The sequence below is a fragment of the Panthera pardus genome, unplaced genomic scaffold, assembly GCF_024362965.1.
Source record: "Panthera pardus isolate Hobbes unplaced genomic scaffold, ASM2436296v1 HiC_scaffold_1, whole genome shotgun sequence".
Taxonomy (NCBI): Eukaryota; Metazoa; Chordata; class Mammalia; order Carnivora; family Felidae; genus Panthera; species Panthera pardus.
The window spans coordinates 1,533,234-1,551,279 of record NW_026526654.1 but is presented as its reverse complement, the minus strand read 5'-3'; the positions used below and the strand labels follow the sequence as shown (position 1 = coordinate 1,551,279).

Here is an 18,046-nt window from a genome sequence, read left to right as displayed (position 1 = left end):
GAGTTGGACGCTGAACCAACTGAGCCACCCAGGCACCCTGACAACAGTGGTGCATTTTCTCTGGACACGAACTCTTCATTTGGAGGCCAAGTCTCTAATTTGCATTAGTGTTCAGCCTTGGTGTTATACATTCTATGAGTCTTAACAAATGTGTAATGATGTGGATCCACCTTTGTGGTACCGTGTGAAAGAGTTCCACTGCCTGAAAAGTCCTCTGTGCTGTGCCCGTTTCTCCCTACATTCACCCCAACCCTTAGCTCCATAGCCTTGCTCTTTCCAGGTGTCATGTAGTTAGAATCATAGAGTGGATGTCTTTGAATGTTTAGAAAGCGAAAATATCCTGGTAATTGAATGTAGGCATTCAAGATATTCTTTGCCCTTTGTTTTGTTTAGTTGCTCATCAGTAGAGGATCTGATGACCTCTGCCTTCCATGACAAAAAGTATGATTTCTCTAGATGTGTGTCACCTAATGGGGAGGGTTGAGAAAAATGACCTCATGAACCACTACAGAGCACTCACATTGGGATCATCCTCCTCTGTGATGTGCGGTGGGTCTAGATAGACTCTCTAGCAATGGAAGGAGACAGCCTCAAGAGGTTAGAACTATATCAAAGTGGAAGGCCAAATCTTTCCTTCTTACGTTGCCATTGGAAATAAGACCAGGGAGAGTCTGTTTGCTATGGTTTGGCCATGCTGCAAAGTACAATAGCTATAGAGCACACTTTGTGAGGGGGTGTTTCCTCCTAAAACTGAAGAGTGTCTGCTGAAGAGCTGGGGAGGTTCTGCCGTGTTACAGCAAAATAAAGATACTCTCTTTCAACTCCTCTAGTAGTGGAAGTCCAGAAAAATCATGCTAGTTTCAGTCTGACATTGTCAGCTCATGATAATCATTCTCCTAACGATACCAGTTTCCTCCAGTGTCACAGTGTCGGTCAGTGATGGCCATTGTAAACATCAGTTCCCCTGTAGGTGTCAAATTCTGATAAAACCCATTCTTGCTCTTGGTCAATATAGAGGAGAAAGTAAGATTTCTTAGTGCTTTAAGCCTACGAATGGTATAATTACCATTCAGTGTAGTGTGGTTTCCAGGTGTGGTCCCAAAGCAATACTTTTTAACAAATCATAAGCCGTACACTTGTAATTTTCCTCTATTTTTCGATTGTTGATTTAACATGTATTTTGCTTTCTTCTTTAGGAGCAGATAAGAATGCTGAGGAAGATTCTGTAGCCAGGTAGGATTTTTGTGGATTTGTAAAAATGACATTTGCTGGGGCACCCGGGTGGCTCAGTCGGTTAAGGGTGTGACTCTTGATTTCAACTCAGGTTTGTGAGTTCAAGCCCCATGTCGGGTTTTGCGCTCACAGCCTCCTTGGGATATCTTTCCCGATTTCTGTGGGCACTCACTCTTAAAGTATAAAGGAATGAAATGAAATGAAACGGATAATGAAAGGAAAGGAAAGGAAAGGGAATGAATGAACTGAAAATTATGTGTCTCCTAAGGGAACGCAGAGAACAAAAGCAGTTGTTGCGTGTTCTACACTGGACCAGACACTATATCCTATGGGTAACATCTGTTCAGTTATATAGTCATTGTATAGCTTTGCCAAGTAGCTGTGCTGTTGTAGCCTACATTTTATTACTTTGGCAACTGTGGTTCAGGGAGGTTGATGACTCGACCATGATTCCATAGTTAACGGGTAGCTGAGGGGCTTTGCCCATTAGCCCGTGAAGCTTCCACATCCATTCCCTGGTTCCTCAGCAGCACTGAGATGAAGATACAGATCCTAAGGCAGATCAACTCAGAATGTCAAAGGTAATGATGTCGGAACACTAATTTAGGGTTTGCTTAAGAACCCAGGTTAGTCCAAGCATTTGGCCTCATATATTTGACCACTAGTGCCAACCAAAGTCATTAGTGTAGTGGTAACTACTCCCTTGTTTTTACCATCCGAGATTTTAGGGTGGATGTCAGCTATGGCCATGGTGTCAAGGCTTTTCCATAAAAAGCAAGATGTCGTCAGGCAACTCCTTACATGTAGTGCTATCCCCCCTTCTTGAGACAAATGAGTTTTCTGTAAGGGAAGGATATCTAGTTGTAGACCATGTTACATTAACTAAACTCACTCTCTATTTCGAGGATATTGCTATATGATTCTCTGTTGCCTAAGTTCCCAGGCTGGTTTCCCTTTGGGCTAGTATCCTTGTCTAGTTCTAGGAAGCTTTTCGGTTTTTTGGAGGTTTTTTTTTTTTTCCAATGACTTTTTGTACTGTGTTTTTGCCTTTTGACTTTCTTCTCTTTTTTCCTTGGTATTTATTCTTTTTTTTTCCAATAATTTCCCCACTTCTGCCATTTAAGGACTCTCCATTACTCCAGAGGCCAAATCAAAAGCACTTAGAATCTCCAGATTTAGGGAAACACAGAGATTAATTCCTCAAAACACCCTCTGGTCCGTCAACCTATGTTTCACCTCCTTGCCCAATGGTTGTTTCCCTGGAGAATTGGAAACTCAAAAGAGATTGAAGTGACCTATTTGGATATGATAAGTGACAGAAATGCGATTTAAATTCTGGTTTTCTTTCTTTCTTTCTTTCTTTCTTTCTTTCTTTCTTTCTTTCTTTCCTTCCTTCTTTTTTGTCTTGATCTTGCAGGCAACTGTTTTAATAATAGAAGGCTGGGGAGTGGGTCTAATGAATACAATGAAGGAGGGTAAGAATCGAATTAGCAGAGGAGACCAGGTTTCAAGGAGAACAACACTGAGTTGGTTAGGAATACGAGTTTGAGAAAAGATGTCAGAATGTGGGGGGTTATGCCAAGTGAGATAAAGGTGAATGACAGGAATGAAGGACCCAGGATTAGGGGAGTTGTTTAGAAAGGCATATTCAAATAGAGAGTTCAAGAGGGTCGTGATCAGTTTTCTGCTTTTGTGTGTGTTGGTTTCATTAAAGGTGCGAGCATACCTCAGATTTTCTGATGAGAGAGATTAAAAATCATTTGAGCTTCTGGGAAGAGTCTGTTTACAGCAGATAGAAATATGATATCCCCTACTTCCACCCCAACTGAGGGAGGATAGCTTAGATCCTCTCAAGGAATTGGGGGTGGGGGTGAAGATTCCGAACATCAGAGATGTATGGCCCAAGGCAAGCTGTCTCTTCACTCCACCTCTTTTCCTAAATCTGTGATGCCCTTCCCATGTACTTGTAGGGCTGGGCAGGGGTAGGTCTGACTTGTGAAATCAGTAAGGGAGCTTCATCTGGATCGGTGATAACATGCCTATGTTGAGGTGACTGTGTGGATGAGTGAGACTCCCAATTCGCTTGTTCTCCAGGAGCAGGACATGGTCCCTACCCTCGGTCATTGGAGCCCATCCTTGTTGTAGGAGTGAATGGCTTCATAGCCTACAGATTGAAAGGTTGGGGAATGCCACAGAACCGTGCCAAAGAGTGATGTAGGAGTGGGAGCTCATAGGGAAGAAAATATTCAGGCAGCATATAGAGAAATAGAGGCACAACTCCCAGGAACATTTTGATCACAGTCTCCCTCCTTGGGTAGCTGAATGCCCCTGAAGGCTTGGAGTGTCTTGCTAGTTATTATGGACCTAAACAAGGCAAGACCAGTGTGGGAACAAAGTTGGCCTTGGGAACTTTGAGTCTTTCAATCTCTAGTTAGTACTACCACTCATAACATAGAAACCTAAACTTCGATACGTTTACTTAAACGGAGGTCTACGTGACACACAATGTAATATGTGATGCAACAACTCTGGATGTTTCACCGTGATCGCCATAAGCGTAGCTCCCATGTGTTAATGTATGAGGCTATTACGATACCACAGGCTAGATTCCCTATGCTGTACCTTTGAGCCTTGTGATTTATTCATTCTATAACTGGAACCCTGAACTCCCTCTCCCCTTCCCCCATTTTGTCCATCCCCCCACCTCCCCTCCCTTCTGGCAAGAGTCAAATCTCTGCATTTATGGGTGTGTTTCTGCTTTTGCTCTGTTTGTTCATTGATTCCCCTTTTTACATTCTACACAGAAGTGAAATCATAGAGGATTTGTCTTTCTCTGTCTGACTTATTTCACTTATCCTCATGCCATCTAGGTACATCCATGATGTTGCAGATAGCAGGATCTCATTCTCATTTAGAGCTGCGTAATATTTCATTGTGTGTGTGTGTCTGCGTGTGTGTTTGTATGTGCTTGTGTGTGTGTGGTATCCAAACAGTATTGTGGGTACTGGCGTACAAAATAGCCTCATTGCTCAGTGGAATTGAACCGCAAACCCAGACATCAATCCACCACTGTATGGTCAGTTCATCTTCCACAAACAGGAAAGACTATCCAGTGGGGAAAAGGCAGTCTCTTCACCAAATGGTGTTGGGACAACTGGACAAGCCACATGCCAAAGAATGAACCTGGACCAATTTCTGTACCATACACACAAATAAACTCAAAATGAATTAAAGACCTAAGTGTGAGGCTTGAAACCCTAAAAAAAAAAAAAATCCTTGAAGAGAGCACAGGCCGTCATTTCTCTAACTTTGGCTGTAGCAACATTTTACTAGTTATGTCTCTTGAGCCAAGGGAAATACAGCAAGAATAAAATTTGAGGACTACTTCAACCTACAAAGCTTTTGCACAGTGAAGGAAAGAGTCAAAACTGAAAGGCAACCTCTGGAATGGGAGAACAAATTTGGAAATATTTGGCAAATCCAGTAAAGGGTTAGTGTTCACAATGTCTAAAAACTTGATTCATGTCAACATCACCCCCCTCCAAAAAAGCCCAGTTTACAAATGAGCAGTACACATAACCAGACACTTTTCCAACGACAACAACAGATCGTCAACAGACACATGAAAAGATGCTCCCCCAAACTACAACGAGATACCACGTCACACCTGTCAGAATGGCTACATTCCAAGACACAAGAAGCAAGTGTTTGCGAGGATGTGGAGACTAAGGAAACCTCTTGCACCGTTGGTGGAAATGCAAATGGGTGCGGCCCCTGTGGAAAACAGTATGCAGGTTCCTCAAAAAATTAAAAACAGAACTCTCCTATGATCCAGTAATTGCACTACTGGATACTACCCAAGAGAATACAAAAACAAGAATTCCACGGGACACACGCACTCCTGTGTTTATTGCGGCATTATTTCCAACAGCCAGCGCAAGCGTCCATTGACAGCTGAGTGAACGAAGAAGAAGCCCTATATGAATGTATGTGTGTGTGTATATGTATATCCATACACACAGACACACACACGCACACACACATGCACACACACACACACACTGTAATATTACTCAACCATAAAACAATGCAATCTTGCCATTTGCAATCACCTGGATGGAGCCTGAGGGTAGTATGGTAAGCAAAGTCAGGGAAAGACAAATACCATATGATTTTACTCATGTAGCCCTTAAGAAACAACAAACGAGCAAAGGGAGGAAACAAAAGGGGAGACAAACCAAGAAATAGGCTCTTACCTGCAGAGAAGAAACGGATGGTTGTGGAGAGGAGGTGAGTGGTGGGAGGGGTGAAAGAGATGATGGGGATGAAGGAGTGCCCTTGTCATGATGAGCACGGGGTGAGTATGGAGTTGGTGAATCACTATTTTGTACAACTTAAACTACTATAACTCTGGATGTTCCTATTACTGGAATTAAAATAAAACTTAATGACAAAACCAGAGGCCAACTTTTCATTATACCAAGAAACTTCGTGGAATAAACAGATAGGTGACCTTTCCCTTAACTTTTTTAAATTTTGTTTTTAAATGAATGAACATGTGTTTGTTGTATTTTTTTGCTCTAAAGGCTTTCCGACAAACCTGGTCCTGACGATTCATGGTCTACCTCATCTAGCCAAGACTTAGATTTTGGTACCAAGGTAAAGTACCCTCCTGTGAAACTCACTTTCCTGCTCTGAATTGAGTTTTCTCCCTTATTCACTCTGAAAATTTAAGAGGAGCCTGTGTATCATCATTTTATGTGTGTCATGGAAAGTTGGCAAGAACAAACCACTTTACAGATACATGACGCGTTGAATGTTTTGTTTTGTTTTGTTTTGTTGTACTGTGGTAAATCCTACAGGTGGAGGCTGATAAAAGAATGGGCTGGAAAATATATAATGACCGTCAAATTATAGTGGGAAAAGCTTTCCCACAATGGAGGCAATATGACGTTTGCTTAAGGATAAGGATTCTTACTGTGATCGTAACATGACTGATAATACTCACGCCTAAATGAAACGTGATTGGGTCCAAGTATCTATTGTAGGTTGCCCCCCGCCCCGGGCAAGTTTTATTTTGGTGAGATACAGGATTTTCTTTTGGCTCTATCCTTTGTTCTACATTTAGAATAAAACCATAGTAGAAAATGTAGAAATTTAGATGTTTACATTATTTCTCAACATTTACCTTACAAAGGTGTTCCCCTGTAGTTTTGAAATAACTCCATGAAGAGTAAGTTAAAATTGTGCATCTCCCCGAAGAATACGTATTTTGCTGAAAAGAGTAGCTCTATGGGCAGAGGCTCTTCATAGCCAAGGTGTCAAATTTCTAATTTCAGAAATCTTGCCCATTCTAGCTTTGAACACTATCTCCTCCTAGTCCTTGTGTCAGATTCTAAAATTTAAAGTTTCAGACATCTGATATTTATTTCAGTATTCATTTCAAAGCCCCTAAATCATGATAAGCTCCTGGAGGTTAGGAAACGCACTGGTTTGACTCCTGGAGCTCCTAAAATAAAGTCTTGCTTGGAAGAAGCAATGTCATGGTTGTTGAATGTGAACAAATGAGTAGGGAAATGGAATTCCGTAGAATGGAGTTTGAAAAGTAACAAAATACGCATGATATATCACAATTAAATATGTGAATTTAAAAAGTCAGGCTTCAGTTTATATTCCGTTTTAGTGTTTAACATGTATACACGCAAATGAATTCTATTGAGGCAATCAGGAGTTACATAAGAAAGAAGGTTACAGTATATTTTTGGTATCCTCCCATTGTGAGCTTAGAAGTGCAGAGAAAAAGTCCTCAGCCTTGGTTTGTTTAACCCCATCTGTGTCCCATTACCTACATCCTTTAAAGGTTCCCATTTCCTCCTAGAATTCTCATTCCCAATTCTTCCTCCATAGTGAAAGTTGACGTGTTAGGAACCTCTCTTTTTCTGTTCTTTTGTTAGTCTAGTAATAATTTCTAGCTTTTCGGAAGCGATAGATGCCAGGAATTGAACAATTTATTTATAGTGAAAAAAATTAAATTCTTTATTACAGTATTTATAACCAGATAACTGTAGAGTGATAAGAGTCAGTATTATTAGGGATATACTGTGAATCAAAGCCTCTCTTTTACATAAATATTATATACATAGATACATAGATAGATGGATATGGATATAGATAGATAGATAGATAGATAGATAGATATAGATAGACAGATATCGGTAGAGATATATATAATATACACATATAAACACATATATATTTACACTTATATATAAATACACACTTATATGTATACATATTTATGTACACCTATACGTACACACACACACACACACACACACACACACATATATATATATATATATATATATATATATATATATATATCACACACATATATAAAGACATATATCTTTAAAAGGTTTAAAAGGGACTATTTTTCATAGTATATTCCCAATCCTACTTATGTACCTGTTGAAAAATGTATGTTGTTTCCACTTACCTTCTTTGGCTCACATTTTTCCTTTTCTTTTTTGTCTTAAGCTCATGCTTGATTGATTGGTCATTTGTTTTGTTTTGTTTTGTTTTTTCCTTTTTCCCTCTTCTCAACCCATGCTTATTACGGTATTTTTAATTATTTTTCAAAGTTTATTTATTTTTGAGACAGAGAGAGACACAGAGTGCAAGCGGGGTAGGGGCAGAGACAGAGAGACACACAGAATCCAAAGCAGGCTGCAGGCTCCGAGCTGTCAACACAGAGCTCAACGTGGGGCTGATAACCACAAACCGTGAGATCATGACTCATGAGCTGAAGGTGGATGCTGAACTGACTGTGCCACATATGTGTTCCCCGCACCAGGCTCGTTTTTAATGGTTTACCCCTACCCTAATTTGTCCTTGCAGAAACTATTTCTTTAGTGTCTGTTCTTTTAGTACATCACTCTCTGTCAACTCCATTGTCAACATATTGGTTATGGAATTCTACTGTCTGTGTGGGGTTTCCATCCAGGACTCGTTGCCCCACAAGGTTTATTATTCTTGTTTTTCTCTTTCTTGGAAGGGGCTGAGATAAATGTTTTTGAAATGTTTGCATTTCTCTTGGAAAGGGAGGGAGAGAGAGAAAGAATGAGCAAGTGCTCGTTGTTGTGATCTGACAATATGCAAGGTATGATCTCAGTCCTCTTATATTTGTGGAGGGCTGTTTTGTGACCCAGGATGTCACTTGGAGACATTGGAGAATGTTCTATGTGCACTTAAGAAGAATGTGCGTTCTACTGCTGTTGGATGAAAAGATCTTAATATATCGGTGTTGATATCCATGTATATAAATGTATATATATGAGGCCAATATATATCTATGTATATCTGAATACGTCTGGTCCAATGACACATTGGATCTGTGTTTCCTTACTGATTTTCTGCCTTGACGATCCGCCTTTTGCCATGAGTGGAGTCTTAAAGTCGTCTACAATCATGGTATTTGTATGTATACCTTTAATCATGTTTGTGAGTAATCGATTCATATGTGTGGGCTTTCACTTTGGGGGCATAAACACTTGCAATTGTTAGCTCCTCTTGATGGATAGACCCCTTAATTATGATCCAATGCCCTTCTGAATCTGTTACTACAGTCTCTGCTTTAATATCTAGTCTGTCTGGTGGAAGTGTGGCGAGTCCAGCTTTCTTTTGACTTCTAGTAGCATGATAGGTGGTTCCCCATACCTTCACTTTGAACCTGGAGGTGTCCTAGGGTCTAAAATCAGTGTCTTGTTGACAACATATAGATGGATCTTGTTGTTTGGTTTTGTTTTGTGTTTTACCCATTCTGATTCCCTGTGTCTTTTGATTGCGGCATTGAGTCCATTCCCATTCAGAGTGATTAGTTAAAGATATGGATTTAGTGTCATTGTGTTATCTGAAGGTTTCATGCTTTTGGTGAGGCCTCTGGTCCTTTGTAGTCTCTGCTGCTTTCCACTCACAGAGTCGCCCGTTAGGATCTCCCGCAGGGCTGGTTTAGTGGTCATGAACTCCATTAGGTTTTGTTTGTCTGGGAAAGCCTTTCTCTCTCTTTCTGTTCTAAATGTCAGCCTTGCCTGGGAAGGGATCCTTCGCCGCAGATGTTCCCATTCAGCACATTGACCGTTTCCTACCCCTCCCTTCTGCCCTGCCAAGTTTCTTTGGACAGGTCTGCTGCTACCCTTATGTGTCTTCCCTTGTCGATTAAGACCCGTTTGTCCCTAGCTGCTTTCAGAATCCTCTCTTTATCTTTGTAGTTTTCCAGTTTCGCTATGGCATGTCGTGGTGTTGACCTGGGTTTGTTGATTTGGAAAGGAATTCTCTGTGCCGCCAGGACTTGGATGCCCGTTTCCTTCCCCAGATGAGGGAAGCTCTCAGCTATAAGTTGTTCAAAAAAAACCTTCTGCCCCTTTCTCTCACTCTTCTTCTTCTGGGACTCCTAGGATCTGGCTAATATTTCATCTCACTGAATCACCTAGGTCTCTAGTACCTGCCTCGTGATCTAGTCATTTCCTTCCTTTCCTTTCCCTGCTTCATCTTTGTCCACAATTGTATCTTCTGTTTCACCGATTCTGTCTGCTGCTTCTCCCGTCCTTGCCGTCACTGCATCTAGTTTACTTTGTATCTCCTTTACACCATTTCATGTTCAGCGTTCATCATGACGATTCCTTAGGTCCTTGATCTCTGAAGCAGTAGATTGTCTGCCGTCTTCTATGCGTGGTTTCAGGCGCAACTATGCGTCTTGTGAGTGTCATTCCAAAAAATGTGCTCACATATATGGTTTCTGTCTCTTTTGAGCCCTTCTCTGGCTGTCCTTTCTTCCCGGAATTTTTTTTGAGGGGAATTCTGTGATTTCGTCGTTTTGGCTAGATTCCGGCCCTTCGTGTGTGTTAATAGCTTGTTCTGTGTCCCACACCTGCGAGTACTACTGTAATAAAAAGAGCTCCTACACTGTCCAGGGCCTGGCCGTTGAACAAATTTTTTTTGAGTGTGTTGTGTGCACTCTTTCGGTGCGTCTTTGGCTGCTGTTCTCGCTACTTGGAGTGGCGGTTTGGGCCTTCCACCAGGTGTGCTTTGATTTGTTTGTTGAAGTAATCCTGGAAAAGAGGGGAAGAAGATGGGGAAGAATCCTTAGCCCAAACAAAAAGAGAAATGACTGGAGTTGAAAAAAAGACCAGGAAGTGACTCAAAGGAGCTATAGGGCTTAATCCAGAAAGAGAGGGAGGAAAATGAAGAAGGAGATCTAGAAAAGTATAGAGAAAATGTACAATGAAACAAACAAAGAACCAGAACAGAGGAACAAAGGGGAAAAAAATATATAGATATATCTATAGATATATCTATGTATAGATATATAGGTATATATTAAGATATAGAGATAAATGTAGATATATAATTAGCTTTGACCCACGTCAACTCAAGACTACTAGGCTGTTTCCAAAGGGAGAAGGGGAAAGAGGAGAGTAGAAAGAGAAAAAAAGGGAAAAGAGAAGAAAGGGAAAGCAAAGGAAAGAAAAGATGGGCGCCTGGGTGGCTCAGTAGGTGAAGCGTCTGACTCTTGAATTTGGCTCACGTCATGTTGTCGCTGTTGGTGGGTTCGAAACCCCCACCAGGTTCTGCAGTGAGAGCATGGATCCTGCTCGGATTCTGTCTCTCTCCCTCTCTCTGCATCTCTTCTGCTTGATCACTCACTCTCTCTCTCAAAATGAAGAAATAAACTTTAAAAAAGAAAAAGGAAAGACAAAAGAATAATAACTCAAACGAAAACAAACAAACAAACAAAGATAGAAAACCGGAGGAGAGTTGTCTATTGGTGCCTGGGACTGGTGGCTGTGCTGGTCTAGAGCAGGGGCTGTCTGGTCCCATCAGTGTCAGTCTCACTCCTATAGAGAAGCAGTTACGAGGCACAGAGTGTCAGGGTTTGGTGCAATGGGCCTGCCTTCACTGAGGCTCACTGTCCATTCCCTGAAGCCCCACGATGTTGGTCATGGGGAGAGACATGGCGACACCCCATCTCTCCTGCCCACACGAGGTGTCTCAAAACTCACTGTTTAGGCTATCCTCACGGAATAGCCTGGGGAGCCGGCTTGCCTTGCTGCACAGTCCCCTGTGCCACCTGAGTACTGAGCTGGGATTCAAAACCCTGTAGGATCCCGCTTTGCTCAGACCTGGTAGTGGAGTTGCGCCACTCTGCCCAGTGGACAGAGGGCCTCTGGCTCGTGCCTGCACGGTCTTTTTCCCTTGGGCAGGGCAATACCTCCCCTTTCCACCATACTCAAGGTGTTCTCTCCCAGTGTAGCCCTGAGATTGCTACCAAGCCTAGGGGCGGCTCCCTCCCCACCAGGCATGGGAGGTGGTAGCTCTGGTCGAGAGAAAGTGTGGCCACCTTGAAAATTCTGTTTTTTACCCTCTAAGGCTGTTTTCCAAAGTAGAAACTGGCTCTCTGGACCTCTCCTTGGTCTGTGGTCCGGACAGGCTTTCTCATATCCAAATGCACTTGCCACAGCCTCTCTCTCTCTACCTTCCTTTCGTTTCTCCACCAAAGGCCTTCCCCCACTCCATGCCTGTGCTGCCCATTTTATTTCTCCCAATTCTCATACACACCCTTCTGTCCCGCCAAGCTGTCACTCTGCACCTGCGGAGATTTTTCTGTCCCTCTGCAGCCTGTATTCCTGGTATTCCAAGTGTTGTGACCTCAATACTGCTGTGTTTGAGGGACAAGGGAAATTCTGATCCCCTCCCCTGCCATCTTAACTCCCCCCTCCACCTTTTGCTTTGCTTTTCGCAATTGCAAAGTTGGGTGCCTAATCGACTAAGTCACCCAGGCCCCCCAAAGAATACTTGTTTTCCATGGGAAGATGTTCAAAGGCCAATAAAATGGCCCTTGTGTCCAGAAAAGATTGGCAAAGTTAGAATGGGTTTTTGATGTTCTCATTTGGGGCTATAATAAGTTCCCGTAAGCTCTTAGCGATGACATCATAAAGGTATACATTTGAGCCTTGAACAAGATGCGTTTGGACTGTGGGAGTCCACATACATACAGATTTTTTTCAATAAACACAGTACCATCCTGTAAACATATTTTCTCTTCCTTATGATTTTCTTTTTCATCTTGGTTTTTTTTTAATTATTCATTTTGGGAGAGAGAGAGAGGACAGAGCACGTGAGTAGGGAAGTGGGGGCAGAGGGAGAATTTTCATCAGGCTCCACACTGTCAGCGTTCAACTCAGGAAGTATAGATCATGACCTGAGCCAAAGTCAAGAGCCTGACCCTGAACCGACAGTGCCACCCAGCACCCCTTCCTTACGAGTTTCTTAGTAACCTTTCCTTCAGTTTATAGTGTAAAAATACAGTATGTAATACATATAACAGGGAAAACATGCATTAATCGACTGTGAATATTGTTGGTAAGCTCAGCATTCCGTTATCCTAACCCTGACCTCCCATGCTCAGTTTACAGAGTCAATGGCCAAACTAGGCCGAAAAGGTAGATTAGACCTAGAGAGCATATACAAGCGATTCTACTTTAATGTTCTGGTTTTCAATACATATATACTTTTTGATTTTTAAGTGTGATTGCTTTTAAAGTAGGAAATTCGGTAGGAATTTTTGTTTTTTTTTTATTTGGTTTTGAGGTTTCAAAAGATATTTGTGGATTTTCGAGTGCATGGCCATCAGAGCCCGTAACCCTTGCTTTGTTCAAGGGCCAACGGTATAGTGATTTGGTACTTTTGAGATCTTCTCAGTGAGATTAGTGTAAATGTTTTGACCTTAATTAATTGGTCCTTGCATACTGAGTACGTACCAAGCAGTTAGCTACTGAGTGTACAAGTGGAGGGTTTAGGTTGTTGTGGTCGGAGCAGAAAAGTAAGTCAACAGCAATCTGTTATAAGTCACTATAAAGGCTTCATCGGTAGGGGATGGACAATGTTAGTTGAGAGAATATTGGGGGCGTTTGTAGTGAGGATGAGGATGAGAGTGGGAGTGGGAATTTTGGTAGTCAGAAAAGATCTGAGAGTGGCAAAAGGTGCCAAGTGAAAGATGAGAAGGACCAGTCGTGTAGACCGTGGCGAGGGACATTCTGGACAGAGAGGACCACGGATCATCATTTTACTCCAACGTCTTAGAGTGACCAAGCTGTAGGAAGGCTCACTCCATCATCATAATCATCATTATTGTTGTTGTGTGTAAAAAAGAAAATGTGCATAGTGAAATGAGTGCTTGGCACATTTTAGGTGACTAAGACATACATGTTCTTATACTTGCCGTTTGAATGCTTACTACACATTCTGAAGAGTTCCATACCTATATCTACATTGTTTCTGCTACTAGTTCATCATAATTTTAAGAAAAGTTTTTCTTACTACTTTGCCATTCGATCCAACCCTTCTTTCGTCAAGAAAAAGGTCAAGCCTCTGTTTACCTAAACGAAGCAGCAGCTACGACAGTGTTTTGTTGATACACAACATGATATACTCCAAAGTTTCTGATCATGTGAGGTATGAATTGACACTGAAACAAATGTCTGCCATTTTATTAGAAGCAGTTTTCATTTATAGCAAGTACACTTTTAAAGATTTTGTTTCAAACCTTATTTCAAATGTCCTTTTATTTGGGTCAGGAATGCAAAGGAAGGGGTTTTGTTAGTTCCTTTTTGAAATCTGCATACAAGCCAGGCTTCTGCCTTTGAAAGTATTTATTCTGGCCTTCCATGATCAGTTTAGAGAGTCAATAGCCAAATGAAGATTCAAAGGGACGCTGAATCAAGAGAGCACATATGAGGTTTTGTATTTAAATGTTTTGGTGTTCAATACGGTTTTCTTATTTGTAAGTCTGATAGTTATTAAAATCATAAATTCAGATATTTTCTTGGAAAAGGATTAGGAAGTCTTCACGCAACTCATTACTGATGCTACTTTTAACAGTGTGTGTCTGAGAAGCCCAACAAATATGTTCCTCATGTCTCTGGAGCTGTGGATCAGAAAGGGCAAAGTGTATTAAATGGACAAGTAGAAGGTAAGAACTGTATTTTATTCAAAGGTCATTTGACAGAATGTTGATTTCAAACAGGAATACTGATATATTCTAATATCTAAAGAAAACGGCCTGTTAAGTGCATAGGAAAGAGAAAGGGATGTGAAAAGGAGATAAGTTGCATATCGTATGTGGTGTCAGCAACAGATTAAATTGAGAGTGCCACCAAAGGAGCTAAATGGCTAGTTCCCTTTCAAGACACTGGAAGGCCTAAGGAACCTCAGGAAAGAAGAGACGAGCCAAACAGGGAATGATGTAAATGGCGGAGACTACAGGGAGTAAATGAAGGAAAGTAAGCCGGTGTGTATTGTGTTTCTACTGGAAGGTGGTAAAATACACTAGTCCTTTAAAGGGAAGAGCAGACTATTTGAAATGCAGCAACACTCTCAGGTGAGCTTCTCGTACCAGAATTTGTCAGAGTAGTATCCCCAAATGTCCCCACTCTTACTGTGATGCTCACTGTTGGCAAGACATTAAGGACTGACCTAGCTGATGATGCAGAGTTATGTCCTAACTACCATGGGTGAACATAAGCATTTGTAGTCAGTGATAAATGTATATACGTTAATGCCATATAAAATGGGGGTACTTCATACGGTAGTATCATTTAGGGCAAAATAAGAGAATTGGAAGGAGGGTCAGATAGGGAGACATCAAGATAACTCATCTGACATTTTGGATGCCGTATTTGTGAGTTTTGATTATTTTGGCGATAACCGCCTTTAATAGGTGAACTATATTTTTAATGTTCTAGGAACATAAGGAAAAGAAACAAAAGAACACTATAATCAGTAGTATGTTTTCATATTCTGTCTGACAGTTCTGATTGTTGTAGAATGATCCCTGTTACTTCTTTGATTCCTATCTGCCAGAAAAATGAACTAAGTCCTAGGTAGTTGGAGAAAATTAACTGATTTTTCATATTTCAGAGAACTTTTATATGGTAGAACATAGGGGCAATCACCAGGATTTGCTCTCTTTCTCTGTTTTTTTTTAGAGTAAAATAAGATTGTTGCTTGTTTCACACTTTCTGACATCATGATTTCATCTATTCCTTTTAAACCTTTCTTCAAATGGGTATGTAGGGATGTAGGAATTTTCAAGGCAAACACCAAGAAAAGAGATTCCAGGAAAGGTATTCTGTGACATAACCTTCTGACTGTAACCACGTGAAAGACATCAACCGAAATAATGAAATTTCATATAATGCAGTTGTGTTAGAGGCATCCCAATGACACCCAGATTTGATTATTCGCTAGAAGAGCTCACAGGACTCAGCATATAGTTGTAGTCATGCGTGTGGCTTGGTATGGGGACAGGCTAGAAAGGCCAATGAGCACCGAGCAATGGTGCATAGGGTGAAGGCCAGAGGAAACCAAGCGCAGGCTTCCAGCAATCCTTTCTCTATGGAGTTAGCAGGATGTGCTAAATTCCTCCAGCATGAAATTAGGACAGCACAAGTGAAATGTGGTCTGCCAGTACGAGGCTTATGGATACTCAGTGCCCGAGGTTTTCATCAAATGCTAATCACATAGGCATCTTCTCCTTAGCATGTCCCAAAATTCCAGGTTTCCACCAAGGAAATCAAGTGTACAGCCTTGAGGACATTGCTTGTACCAGCACTTAGGCACAGTGAACCACTCTTAACCAGCTAGGGAATGGTGGGAACCCTCCTTAAATCCAAGATCCCAGGGAACAACCAAGGGCCAGTCATTCAAGTAGGATGTTCTGAGGGTAGCCATCTTTGGCCTGCTGGATGAAATCTGTTCTGCATAGGAATTATAGCCCTGACGTCATTTTTGGTGGTGTCTTCAAATTTTGTTTTCCTAGCAAGTAACATGATGGTTACCATGGTACTGGTTTCAGTTTCATCATCCATATGAAGTAGGTATTTGTATAAAAATTACTAGGGCAATATGAGGTCATTATAATCTTTTTTTTTTATGTGATTAAGCTTTCATTATGATTCTGAGGTATGATCAACATAATGATTTTTGATTTAAAATTAGAATGAAAATCTCGTAATTATATGGAGAACCCAGGTTTGATTCCTATGGTGCTGAACCCCTGTTTATAGGTATAAGATTTTGGATCATATTCATCAATTGTTTTGTTGCCTAAGTATACAAATAACTGTTGTATTTTTGTGTTTTGTTTATGCATTTTCATATACTTCCAAATGGGAGACAGTACCCCTATTGTGTTACTTTGATCTCTATTTTAATGTTCAAGGTGACTGTATCATGAGTTAGTATATGCTAAGAGTAGCTTCAATGGAAACCATATTTTGTTGTTTTTGTTGTTTCATACATTTAGTAAGCCTGATGTTTTACATCAGTTTTAAGTTCACAGCAAAATATAATAGGAAGTACAGAGAGTCTCCATATACCATACCATGCTCCCGTACACGCCTAGCCTCCCCTGTTGTTAACATCTTGCACGACAGCGGTCCATTTTGAGTAGGAATTTTTTTTTTCAGTTCCTTGGTTGAGTTTTGAGCGAGAGAGCATGCATGCGTGTGAGCAGCCAAGGGGCAGAGGGAGAGGGGGGAAAGAATCCTGTGCTGTCAGCCCAGAGCCTGATGCAGGACTTGATCCCATGAACTGTGAGATCATGACCTGAGCTCAGATCCAGAGTTGGACGCTGAACCAACTGAGCCACCCAGGCACCCTGACAACAGTGGTGCATTTTCTCTGGACACGAACTCTTCATTTGGAGGCCAAGTCTCTAATTTGCATTAGTGTTCAGCCTTGGTGTTATACATTCTATGAGTCTTAACAAATGTGTAATGATGTGGATCCACCTTTGTGGTACCGTGTGAAAGAGTTCCACTGCCTGAAAAGTCCTCTGTGCTGTGCCCGTTTCTCCCTACATTCACCCCAACCCTTAGCTCCATAGCCTTGCTCTTTCCAGGTGTCATGTAGTTAGAATCATAGAGTGGATGTCTTTGAATGTTTAGAAAGCGAAAATATCCTGGTAATTGAATGTAGGCATTCAAGATATTCTTTGCCCTTTGTTTTGTTTAGTTGCTCATCAGTAGAGGATCTGATGACCTCTGCCTTCCATGACAAAAAGTATGATTTCTCTAGATGTGTGTCACCTAATGGGGAGGGTTGAGAAAAATGACCTCATGAACCACTACAGAGCACTCACATTGGGATCATCCTCCTCTGTGATGTGCGGTGGGTCTAGATAGACTCTCTAGCAATGGAAGGAGACAGCCTCAAGAGGTTAGAACTATATCAAAGTGGAAGGCCAAATCTTTCCTTCTTACGTTGCCATTGGAAATAAGACCAGGGAGAGTCTGTTTGCTATGGTTTGGCCATGCTGCAAAGTACAATAGCTATAGAGCACACTTTGTGAGGGGGTGTTTCCTCCTAAAACTGAAGAGTGTCTGCTGAAGAGCTGGGGAGGTTCTGCCGTGTTACAGCAAAATAAAGATACTCTCTTTCAACTCCTCTAGTAGTGGAAGTCCAGAAAAATCATGCTAGTTTCAGTCTGACATTGTCAGCTCATGATAATCATTCTCCTAACGATACCAGTTTCCTCCAGTGTCACAGTGTCGGTCAGTGATGGCCATTGTAAACATCAGTTCCCCTGTAGGTGTCAAATTCTGATAAAACCCATTCTTGCTCTTGGTCAATATAGAGGAGAAAGTAAGATTTCTTAGTGCTTTAAGCCTACGAATGGTATAATTACCATTCAGTGTAGTGTGGTTTCCAGGTGTGGTCCCAAAGCAATACTTTTTAACAAATCATAAGCCGT

At 41.4% G+C, this 18,046-nt stretch overlaps 1 protein-coding gene across 1 annotated transcript in view; it reads left to right on the top strand.

The window, feature by feature from the left end:
• The window catches only part of LOC128776568 (ankyrin repeat domain-containing protein 26-like), a 49,454-nt gene extending 35,132 nt beyond the window's left edge, over nucleotides 1-14,322 (top strand). The window contains exons 8-10 of the mRNA XM_053901333.1: nucleotides 1,197-1,233; nucleotides 5,820-5,892; nucleotides 14,173-14,322. Of these exons, the coding sequence (XP_053757308.1) occupies nucleotides 1,197-1,233; nucleotides 5,820-5,892; nucleotides 14,173-14,307 (245 nt within the window). The 3' untranslated portion in view covers nucleotides 14,308-14,322. The remainder of the gene's footprint in view (nucleotides 1-1,196; nucleotides 1,234-5,819; nucleotides 5,893-14,172) is intronic.
• Nucleotides 14,323-18,046: the final 3,724 nt, after the last annotated feature.